This window comes from Ananas comosus, linkage group 20, assembly GCF_001540865.1.
Source record: "Ananas comosus cultivar F153 linkage group 20, ASM154086v1, whole genome shotgun sequence".
Taxonomy (NCBI): domain Eukaryota; kingdom Viridiplantae; phylum Streptophyta; class Magnoliopsida; order Poales; family Bromeliaceae; genus Ananas; species Ananas comosus.
In genome coordinates this window covers 8176316-8188412 of record NC_033640.1, presented here as the reverse complement: position 1 = coordinate 8188412, position 12097 = coordinate 8176316, and the positions used below count along the sequence as shown (strand labels likewise).

Sequence of the window (12097 nt, the reverse complement as noted above, 5' to 3'; positions counted from 1 at the left end):
ACAGGAGTTTAAAAACCATATTGCTGTCTCGTCTTACAGGAGTTTAAAAAACCATATAGCTGTCTCATCCTATTATATTTGTTTATATAATTATACTGAAATATTATTAATAGTATGGTACTACCTATTTTGTGATTATTAGATATTTAGAATTCGATTTATTTGGGAATGAAATTCATACAAAGTACTAATCCCATTTCCTTAAGAGAGAGTGGGTATCCTCGTATTAATGATTTTGAGTAATCATAAAATATCTAATAGCTTTCTTTCTCCCTACCTGCCGACTAGTTGGTATTATTTTTCTTTACACTCTAACCTCATATCTCTCTCTAAACTTATCTTTTTCTCTCCAAACTTCAACTCTTTCTCTCTCTAAACTAAGCTCTCTCTTCGTGATCTTTTTTTTTTTTTAAATCCCAACTCTCTCACTTTCTCTGACCTCGACTCTATTTCTCTTTCTATTTCTTTAATTTTGCTCTCTCTCTCTCTAACATTTATTCTCTTTTCCTTTTTTCTAAAAGAATGTTGAAATTTTTGATACTATTATTTAAACTTAAATAAATAAATAAATTATATTTTTTTGTAATTTTAAATAACATGACTAAATAATATGACCGTGCGAACCAAATATAAGAATACCACATTTTTAATAATAGAATGAATAGAAATAAAATTCTCGGACATCTTTTTATTTCTAATAATTTTTTATAGTGCGAACCAAACGCGCCCTAAGTGCAATGTATAAGACACATACGTATACAAATACAGTAAACTTACTCCCTAGTGCATGTATGTATACAATGAAAACAACACACACACACAAAGAAAAAAAGAAAAAAAGAAAAAAAGCACGTAATTACATATTCCCTCTACCTGCTCTAACGACCCCCTCTCCAACCGTTGAGCAAAAATTGCGCAAATTATTCGCAAAAAAAATAAATTAAATATAAATTAAATAGTTTTTAACAACTCCCTCGGAGTCCGCGCCGACAGGGTCGGGCATCTTGGATTTGGCCATGGTGGGCCCCAGCCTAATCGAATTCAAAATATTTTTTGGTGACACAACCCTTTCATGGAAGAATTTGAAAATAATAATAATAATAAATAATATGATCAGGGAAAAAAATTTCATCTATTAAATTAATCGGGTGTTTGATTTATACTCCAAAATGAGTGTATGGATAGCATTTTTCGTAAAGGCTATTTAGTTTCTCGGAAAAAAAAAAAAAAGTCTTTTGAGAAGCTCTTTTTTTATTTAGTCCCTCAGTATTTTTTTTTCTTTTATAAATAGTCCTGTAAAATTTATATTTGCAAGGTTGGTCGTATTCCCGTCATGTAAGCGCTACGCGAGCGTCACGTGAGCGGTGATGAATATTAAGTTGAATACGGTGAATCATTTACCATATTTGAATACGGTGAATAGTTCATCCAAATATCACGTAGTTGTACGAAAAATAATAGAACACGGTGAATCATTCACCGTGTCCAAACAACACGGTGAATAGTTTACTATGTTCAACTTAATCTCCACTGCCATCGATGCTCGCGTGGCGCTCGCGTGACGGGGATATGACCAATCTTGCAAATATCTAAAATTTATAGCACTCTTTGTAGAAATTTTTTTTTAAGGTGGCTAAATGTAAAAAAAGCGTTTTTGAGAAATGTTTTTTCATAAAAAAAATTTCATTTTTAGTTTTTGATTCTGAAAAAAGAAAATAGTTTTTTCTGAAAATTTTGAATTTTTTTAGGAAACTGAAAATAATAGTTTACTATAAAATATTTAAAAAAAAGCTTTCTAGGGAAAATTTAGTTTTTGTGGAACCAAACTGGCGGAGAACTGAAAAGGAGTTTTCATAAAAAACTTTTTCTCATTTTTTTAATTCTTTTCCGAGAAACCAAATAGTCCATTATTTAAATTTGGATTTTATTAAATTCATTCAAATTTTGTTCGCGAGAGGTAGCTGCATTTAATGAATCTATTTATTAATATTAAAAATCAGTTTTATTGACCTATCATCAGTTTTATTAAATCTGACGAAATTTAATTCAAAAGTAGTAGCTCAATTTAAATAAGCTTTGCTAATAGCAATATCCTAAAGAAATGTTTAAAAATGTTGGCATTTAAACTTCATGTTATCTTAATCTCATTCTCATAATTTAATTACAATAATTTAGCCCCTAATTTTTTGTCACACATGTTACAGTTAACATTCATGGCAATTTCTGGTTTCTCAGAAAATCATAAAAAACTGTATTTTAAAAAAAGATTTTCATAAAAATCTTTTTTTTCTAATGTTTCATTTTTCAAATAAAAAATAAAAAAAAATCAAAACAAGCGTTTTTCATGAAATCTGAAATTTTTTTTTTTTTCAAAAATGCTATTTTTCATTAGGACCAAATGGATGAAAAATATTTTTCTAATCAGAAAATTATTTTCTGAGATATTTTTTAAGAGGGACAATTGCTTTTATACCTCTGAAAAGTTCCTGACTTTCTATTTATCCCTCTTACAAGGCTAATATTGAAAATACCTTTTTTACGTTTCAACCTATTTCAAATATACCCATAGAGTTAAAATCTGTTAATAAACTCTGTTATCTGTATAAAATTACTATTTTGCCCTTTCAAATATACCTTTCCATCATCACCGACTTTTCTTATTTGCTATTAAGGCTTAGTTTGGTATTGAAGTATATCTAACGTTATTAGATAAAATGGAGTTGAGGAAAAAATATATAGGGATATGTTTCTGTGTTCTCCAATGGGACCGCAGAAAATATATCGTAACCGACTCATCACAATATGCGGAACGCGGAAGCAAACAGAATATTTTTCCAAACAGAATATTTTTCCAACCTACTTTCCCACCGCACGTAATGCAATCTCTCCGCAATCCCAAACGAAGCCTACGTTAGGAGCACAAAAAGTATTTTGACTTTTGGTCTTTTCAAATATACCCCTCTACTGTCACCAATATTTCTTATTTGCTCTTAAATAAAGAGTAAAATTAATATTTTAATTGTTTTAACTGTGGTAAATATTTAATTCACGTTTAATTCAAGTTAACTTAACGGGTGGTAACTGGAAGGATATTTTGGAATAACGGAGGAACACGAGGAGTATATTGGAAAGAAGAAAAAAAAAATAAATGAGATATTTTCGAAGTTTTGAAAGGTATATACGTAATTATTCCTTTTTAAGAAACTAAACATTCCCTTAATTAAACCACATACTTCGAGAACCAAATCAATTTAAAGGTGAAAATTTACAAGTGTTAACAACTTAAAATAGCAGTTTTTGAAATAGGTATCAAAACTCGCAAAATTTTAATTTTTACAAATTAACTTTACAGTACTCTTGAGCAGTGTACTTCAAATTAATGTGTGTGTGTGTGTGTTTTTTTTATTTATTTTTATTTTACCACCTAGTGGCCTAATTAAATCAGTAGTATTTGTACCATCTTAATGATTTACTCTGTAATCTAATAAAATATTTCATCAAAATCTCATAAATATTGTAAGATATACGATCAATAAATCAAATCAAAATATTTAAAATTTAGATGTCTATCTCAAAGACAATGCAACATTAGATAGTAGTTTTAAAATTTTTAAAGTTTAAAGTTTCTATTTTAGAATTGAAAGAGAGTCAAATTTTGGTAAAACTAAATTAATACGTTAGAATAAGCCAGAATAAAAATGTAACTCATAAAAAAAAAAAGTGCCCATGGGAGATAATAAGAAAACGCCAAAAAGGATCTTTTTGTACACAAGTGTGAAATGTCCCAAATATTTAGTCATTTCAAAAATTTATTTGGAAACAACAAAAACAAAAACAAAACAAAAAGAAGTGAAACCAAACCAAAATAAAATTTTTTTTTTTTTCAAATAACTTTCTTGTAGTTTCACACTATTTCATTTTAATATATTATGATTTAAATTTATCAATTTAGTATTCTGTAGTTTCATTTTTTTTTTTTTGTCGGTCCTTTGTTAACTTTTTATTAAATTATTTATAAAAAACTTCAGATATCCCATCTATAGTTTATCGAATATTTATTTTAGTACTCTCTAGTTTTAATTTTGTCACTGGTTTAACGAAAAAAATTAGTAAAAAAAATAACAAAAAAAAAATATATATATATATAGGGTACGAAAGTGATACACTTTAAATTACGGAGTATTAAAATGAGAAAATACGAAATGACAGAAATGATATTTAAAGCTTTTCCAAAAAAAAAAAAATCTTTTTTTACTCCATTCTAAGGACAAAACTTGCACCACGTGTCCAATTCACTGCTCCATACAAAAAATTTCTTAGAACTGTTTATTTGGCGTAACCGCGTAACAAAATTTTAACATAAAAATTATTTTTACTTAAACTCTAGTATAAATTATTTTTTATTATCTATTTAATATAAAGTTAATAAATCAGAAATTGTAGTTGTTCCATTTTCTTTGTATGTTATTATGAAAATTTTATGCATTATTACATAAGAGGGTAAAAAAAAAAATTATGATAGTTATTTTTTATTATTTTTATCATTTTTTCTTCTGTAATTTGTTTTGTCACCGTTCGGGACAAAGTCGATTACAATTTTTTGAAAAAGTAAAATTACAGACGAATTTAATTTACGACGAACCAAATAACAAATATAGATATTTACGGTTATAATCAATTCCACGCTCTACTTTTGGTTTCAGTGAAGCAAACATACTCTAATATGTCTCTATATTTTCTTATGACGCTTCTTTCACGAGATGGATTTTGAGACACTTTTTTCTCCATTATTGAATTTCGCTCCACAAATATTAAAATTTATGCAGATAAAATTTAAAAGGAAAAAAAAGTGTTTAAAAAGATGCACCTTTTAAAAAAAAATTACGCTCCTAAATCAGAACTCTTGAATCAACAGAAGTAGACTTTTATAAAATTTGAAGGGATTGAATTGGTGTTTCTTAAAAGTCCACCACATAATGGTAAAAATTTAAAACAATTGAACTTGAGCAATACTATTCATAAATTCTGAAAATAGTGTATATAACACATCTCACCTGTCTATTTATCTAAACGATAATTTCAGATCTATTTTTCTAAATTTAAAAATATTATAAATATCTCTCCAAAATTTATAATATAATATATAATTATCATTAATACCCCTCTCTCTCTCTCTCTCTCTCTCTCTCTATGTAATTGTTATTAATACCCCTCTAAATCTTAAATTCAAAACTTATAACAAAAACCCTAAGGGTACGAATTTGAAGGGAAATTAATGAAATTACACCCTTTTAGAAGGGTATTGAAGAAATTAACGCTTGTGCGCAAACTCGTAAATAATTACAACACCGAGGGTGTTTAGTAAACCTAAATATCTGAAAAAAAAGAAAAATGAAAACTGAAACAGTCCAAAGCAAAAGATTCGATTCGTTTATTGCTCGCACCCCGGAATTATTGCTGCACCGGGTGCATTCGTACATCTCATACACCATATTTTATATTTATTAATAAGGGTAAATTTTAAATACCGCCCCGTGGTTTCGTACTTTCTCGCTTTAGTACCATGTGGTTTAAAGTATATTAAGTTAGTGTTCTGTGGTTTAATTTTTATCTTTTCGTTAGCTTTTTCATTAATATTTCGTTAAATTATATACAAGAAACTTCAGATATCCTACTTAGGTTTATCGAATATTCAATATAGTACCATTTAGTTTTAAGTTTGTCACTAATTTAACGAAAAAAATTAGTGAAATCGATAATAAAAAAATAAAAATGAAACCACATGGCACTAAATTGATATATTTTAAATCATAGGGTACTAAAGTGAGAAAGTGTGTAATCATAGAGGTGGTATTTGAAGTTTTTCTTATTAATTATTATCAAAAAATGAAAAACTTCTATGGTTATTTAATTTAATGTAATTAAAAATTATATATAAACAATAAGTACTCTGAAAAGTTAATGGTGTGAACTAATAATGGACTAATTTATAAAAAAATTTAATGTCTAACATTTATGAGCTTTAATATGTAAAAATTACAACCCTGCATATTCAGACAAATAAAATATTACACGTAATATTTGATAATTTATATCTTAAATTAAAATCTAATTAAGTAAAAATGACATGTATAAAGTTAATAATACATAAAAAATTATTTTTGATTTAGAAGAAATTAATATTCAAAATATTTAACTTTTAGCCTTGGACATTTTAAATATCATTAAACAATATGAGTTAGCTATAATTTTTAAGCGCCGGTAATAAAAGTTGGATAAACTTTAATTTTTCTCATAGTAGTTTTACTTCTTTTTTAAAAATAGTTCTATTCAAATGCCATGTGCTTTTTTTAAAAAATTTTGTTTCACCTAAATACTTAGCATTAAACAAAGTTAAATAACATACCGAAATAATACTTTTTAAAAACTGCAAAGTTGTATAATATTTTGCTATTCAATTATCCATATTTTAGTATAATTTGTAAAATATATTATTTTACTATTTTATAAAACTACGTTTAGCAAAACATCGTTGCTATGCAATAAACATAGGATTGTTTAGTATAAATTTTTAACTATAAAACGACAAAGTAAAAAAATAAGGGAACAATAAAAAGTCAAATTAAAATTTATCCTAAAAAATTTCAAAGTGTATGGTGTATGAAATGTACTTATACACCGGGTCCATGGTAAAATTTCTGGTAGCCTAGGGCGTGAAGAAGCTGTTCCCCGCCGTTCTCTCCCGACAAAGCCACCGGCTACAGCCGGTCGAGCCACCTAACCCGACCGGGATCTTCCGGTCACCTCCCGGTTCAAAAATCGCGAAGTAAAAGCTCCCTTTTTTTTCCTGCTCCTCACAACCTCACACTCTCTCTCTCTCTCTCTCTCTCTCTCTCTCCGTTCTCCTCCCCGAATCATCGAATCCCCGAGCGTTTCCCTTCGCCGCTAGGGTTTCTTGCGCTCGATTGGGGCGGCGACGCGCGGATTACGGAGGATCGGAGCGATTTTTCTTCGCAATCTCGCGATTTGGATGCTCGAATGGGTGTTTTCGAGTAGGTTTTCGCAATGTCGGGCTGTTCTCCGTTCGATTTTGGGGTTTTCGCTTCGAGAGGAGGTAGGTTTCGTGCTACGTTCGCATTCTTAGGGTTTTGATGGAGATCGGAGCTTTTAGGGATCGATTTTGTGGTGGGTTTTTTGAGATCTGGAGGTGTGATTCGTGTTCCATGAGGTTTTGGGAGGTGAGATCTTAGGGTTTTGGATTTGTTTTTTGTTCCGATGTCGACGGGAGCTCCGAAGGTGCGGTCCATTAATGTCGCGGAATCGGAGGCGAGGCCGATCCTCGGACCTGGGGGGAACAAGGCGAGATCGTCTTCTATACCTCGGAAGCATTCCCCGAAGCCGAACAAGGCGGAGGAGAAGAAGTCCTCTTCGCCTTCGCCGGCGCCGCAAAGTGCTCCCTCAGTGTTGCGTAGGCAGGAGCTGCTGCTACGCTCCAACTTTTCATTGAACGCTTCTTGCTCTTCGGATGCTTCCACGGATTCGTTCTGTAGCCGCGCCTCAACGGGGAGGATCGGGAGGCCGAGCTTCACGGCCCGGCGGAGGCCGAGCTCCGCTAGGTCGGATAGTAAAGTCCCGGCTAAGCTGGAGAAAGTTGTTCCCGATGGTGCGTCGGTGCCTCCGGTCGAGATCTCGACGGTGAAGAGGAGGTGTTCTTGGGTTACTCCAAATACTGGTGCGTATATAATTGATTTGCCCTCCCTGTGCTTAATGTTTCAATGTGGAAATTTTACTGCATTAACAATTAACATTACATTTTGTCAGTATAAGTTAGAGATTTGGCTATTTTCGCATCCGAATGCAACGTTGTTTTCGTACTGGGAAACGTAATTTAATTAGAAATGGTGAGTTAACTGTTGAAAACTTCTGATAGGGTTTTTGGATTACAACCATATGTCGGTGGTGGGATTAGAGTACATTTTAGTTGATTTAATAGCTAATTAAAAGAGTCGTATCTATACTACACCAGATATGGCTATACGTCGTGGTCGTACCGGAGCAACATGGTAGAATCTCTATCGTCAGGCTTCTGATATTTGTACTTTTAGCTAGTCAAATCATACAACTCATGGTATCTATTGTAGCTGGTCAAATTGAAGCAGGACATGTATTTGATGGAAGATGCAGATGTTTGAGAAATTCTTTTTATGTTTTCAGGATGAATCTTTACTACATAATGGTAAATTGGAAGAGAAAAAGACGTTGGAAAGCTTGATATGCTTAGTTTTTTTTCTTTGTATATTAAGTGGTTTGTGGATTGTAACTTAAGCAACAGTTTGACACTATGTCATCTTGCAGAGGATATAACCGATATGCCTTCTTTGGTTTATATTGTAGTAGTGTTGTTCTGTGAGTAGTATCACCGTTGATAAAATTGTTAGATGCATGTTGACAATTTTGAAGTGCACATAGATGCAGTTTAATCATCAACAAACAAAATGGTATAGTTGTGGTGAATAACTATCAGATTTTGGCAGTGAGTGCCACTGAATGCTGTTAATTTTTGTTTTTTCGAATACATGCACCTTCCTGTCTTTTTTGTTACAATGTACATGTTAACACATGATAATTTAGATGTATGAAAGTTACTGGTAATCATCATGGTACAAATCCAAATGGCAATTTAAAAAACGCCCATATATTTCTCCAATCTCTCAATGAATGAATAAGAGGTTAAAGCATATATTGATTATTAGTTATGAATTATTCGCCATTATGACTTAAATTCTAACCTGAATTTGTCAAACATCTCTGACAATTCATTTGATTTTCAATCCGATATTCAGCATAAACCATTTTCATATCGCAGAAAAGAGAAGTTCATAAATTTGTTTTCATATGAGACTTCTCAATTCCTCTCCTTTCTTCTTGATAGCTCTACCACTTTTAAATTTACCTGATGGGTCTGCTCCTTAGGGACACCATATTTTAGTGAATTTGTGATAAATGAGTAGTTGAATGTTTGCTATGCATAAATTATATGACTACTTTGATGGGGGCAATATAGTTGGGGTGTTTTTGCATATATACCTCTGCAAATGTATGAAATGGAGCAAATACCCTGCAAATGTGCATGCTTCCGAACCTTATTTATTTCCGTGCACACTTTATCAAGTTTTCAAGTAGGTAACTTGGCAGGGGCATGCTACAAAAAAGTAACGTTTTCTAGGATACACATGCAAATACCAACATTGGAGGGGTATTTGTGCAATTTCGCATATTTGCTGCACTATGTATGTGAAAGGCAACAATGAATGTAGCTGATTCATTTTGACCTTTCTATAGTTAATGGCTACACATCCTTTTTCGTCCTCAAGTGATCAGAAGATTTCTTAGAGATAAACCAAGGCCAGATGGGCTGGGTGGATGACATGTCACACTAGGAATAAAAAGGTAGAGAGAAGATATTAAATGAGTTGAAGCTTAGTTACATCTCTTACAATGAAAGAGTAAAAGAATATCATGGCTTGTGTAAAAGTTATTGCCTTTTCTACCAAAGAGAGCAGTTTCGAGTTTGTGTTCGATGTACTTGGACTGTAGATAAACATGAGAAACTGAAAAAATTCTTTTGATTGCATCTAAAACAGTTTAAACACACCCCCGCATACACAGCACCCGTCTCCACCTTGTGTCCTTCCTTCAGTTCCTCTCATTATTTAATACCTAATCTATCTTTTCTTCTACATGTTCTTGGGTCAAATGTAAGTTTATTGTGCATGCCTTCAGGATTTGGGTGCTGATAAGTTTCTCTCTCATTCTTCTAAGTGGGTGTTTGGATTGCTCTAATTGTGATTTGTTCATAAATCTAGTCTTATAAGAGTAGAAACACTTGTCTTGTTGTTGGCTATGATGACATTATGGAGAACAGTTGCCTAATCACAGGCTGCATTTTGGAATTTTCCATGAGCTCAGACATTTCCGATGGGAAGGTGTTTTCAATGAATCAAGCCAATGGTTAGGCATGAGATCTCCTTGCCATTATCATGGTTGAAGATGTAACTAATATTTCTGTTCTCACTAAAGTTGATTTATTGCGAACTTGCAATTACATCAATGCAAGTGTCCCTAAATGTATGGGTTGGTACATAAGTTTCAATAGATTGCTGTCTTAGCATCACTTTGTATCTTTTGCCCATTCTTATCTGCAGTTGCCTTAGAAAAATGTTAACATGTAATCTTGATTTGACATGCAACAGATCCCTGTTATGTAACATTTCATGATGAAGAGTGGGGGGTCCCAGTGCATGATGATAAGTATGCAATGTCAACCCTCTTACCTCAATCTATCACAATGGATGCTCCTTAATTATTTTTTGTAAATTATGTTTTTTTCCTGCATTAAATTACAGGAAGTTGTTTGAGCTGCTTGTACTATCAGGTGCATTAGCTGAACTTACATGGCCAGCAATTCTTAGCAAGAGACACTTATTCAGGTAATTTTCAGCACTGATATAACCACTTGATGATTTACCATATGTAATTTAATCCTATTGTCTGCTTAAATTTATTTCACAGGGAAGTCTTTATGGATTTCGATCCAGTATTGGTCTCTCAATTAAATGAGAAGAAGATTATGTCACCAGGAAGTCCTGCTAGCTTCCTATTATCCGAGACAAAGCTCCGCCACATCATCGAGAATGCACATGAAATTGTCAAGGTTGGTTCCTCCCTCTCTTGTCTTCTAGTCAGCTAGCCTTGAATTTCCGTCATTTTCGTCTGGAAAGGAGCCTATTTTGTCTAGGGCTATTCTCACTTGCATTGTTAATTAATCTTTGAATTTCTTTCTGAATTACTTGATTGATCATTCATAAAGGCTAAAATACGCGACTTTCACATTGCCCTCTGGTATTTTAAAAGCTACGTTTTACTCTCATTATCCTATGAGCGAAGTGATAGATATCTCCTAACAGAACGCTTGTGAATGAGACAAAGTGATGACATCTTGTAGTTTAGAGTAATAGATATATTGCTTGTAATATTTCATGGGTGTAAAATGGAAATCATTTGTTTATACTGAGGTTTCCTTCTGTTTAGCGTTCAGAAAATTGCAAACATTACCCGCTTTAAGCTCGTTGGGATTTTTAATGAAAGCGATGAGTTTTTATGTATAGTTTCCAAGTAAATTATCTTCATGCTCATTTCCTGGCACAGATCATAGAGGAGTTCGGATCGTTTGATCGATACTGCTGGAGCTTTGTGAGCTACAAGCCCATAGTGAGCAGATTCCGCCACCCCCGTCAGGTCCCAGTAAAGACTCCCAAAGCCGACTTCATAAGCAAAGACCTGGTGCGGAGGGGTCTACGTGTCGGGCCGACGGTCGTCTATTCCTTCATGCAGGCTTCAGGCATGACCAACGACCACCTCATCTCCTGTTATCGCTATGACGAATGCAATGCTGCTCCCACCGTCGCAGAATCGAACGATCAGAACACGATCAACAGCAACCACAAGGCGGAAGAGAAGATAATCGGGAGCGATGTGGTGGGGCCCGTCGATTTCGAGCTGTCAGGGACCGTAGACAGGCTCAGCTTCTCATAGCTAATAAAGCGATTGTCTGGTGGTTGTTGGGTTTGTGAAATTTGTGGCAGCTTCTCCCACCTACTCTTTCTTGATGGAAGGGTAGTGGATGGTCCTTTGTGTATAATGTTATGTAATTTATGCAGTAGATCCTCTTCAATTCATAGAGTGCAAAAGAACCTTGGTCTAGAGAGAGAAGCAAAGTAGGATTGTAAATTCTAATTGATGCATCAGTTTCACCTAATTCATTGTAGAGTTAGTTGCCATGTTTCTTTCTCTTTTTCCAAAAGCTGAAGGTTTTTGTTTTTGTTTTTGTTTTTGTTTTTGTTTTGTTTTTTTTTTTTTTTTGGTCCTGTGTGTGCGCTCGGGCGCTTTGAGAAGATTTATATTGATGAGAAAGAAAACGGGGATTTCGATGGGAAAAGGATTGGGTGATTTGATAAAAATTAAAATCTTAGTCTCAAATGTGTGAATGTTATTAAGCATAATTCATAAACAGATTCTTTGTGATTTTCCATAGTAC

At 32.9% G+C, this 12097-nt stretch overlaps 1 protein-coding gene across 1 annotated transcript; it reads left to right on the top strand.

Annotated features, from left to right (window-relative positions):
• LOC109725883 lies at window positions 6859–11887 on the top strand. Its single transcript, XM_020255280.1, has 5 exons — window positions 6859–7732; window positions 10254–10311; window positions 10407–10490; window positions 10573–10714; window positions 11209–11887. The coding sequence occupies exons 1-5, from the start codon at window positions 7276–7278 to the stop codon at window positions 11593–11595; spliced, it is 1128 nt and encodes a 375-aa protein (XP_020110869.1). The 5' UTR covers window positions 6859–7275; the 3' UTR covers window positions 11596–11887.

Bases quoted from the DNA above. Each gene is read 5' to 3' on its own strand.
- LOC109725883 (XM_020255280.1), top strand. From the start codon at position 7,276: ATGTCGACGGGAGCTCCGAAGGTGCGGTCCATTAATGTCGCGGAATCG. The intron at 7,733-10,253 runs GTGCGTATATAA...GACATGCAACAG, and splicing joins TTGGGTTACTCCAAATACTG to ATCCCTGTTATGTAACATTT. The intron at 10,715-11,208 runs GTTGGTTCCTCC...TTCCTGGCACAG, and splicing joins ATGCACATGAAATTGTCAAG to ATCATAGAGGAGTTCGGATC.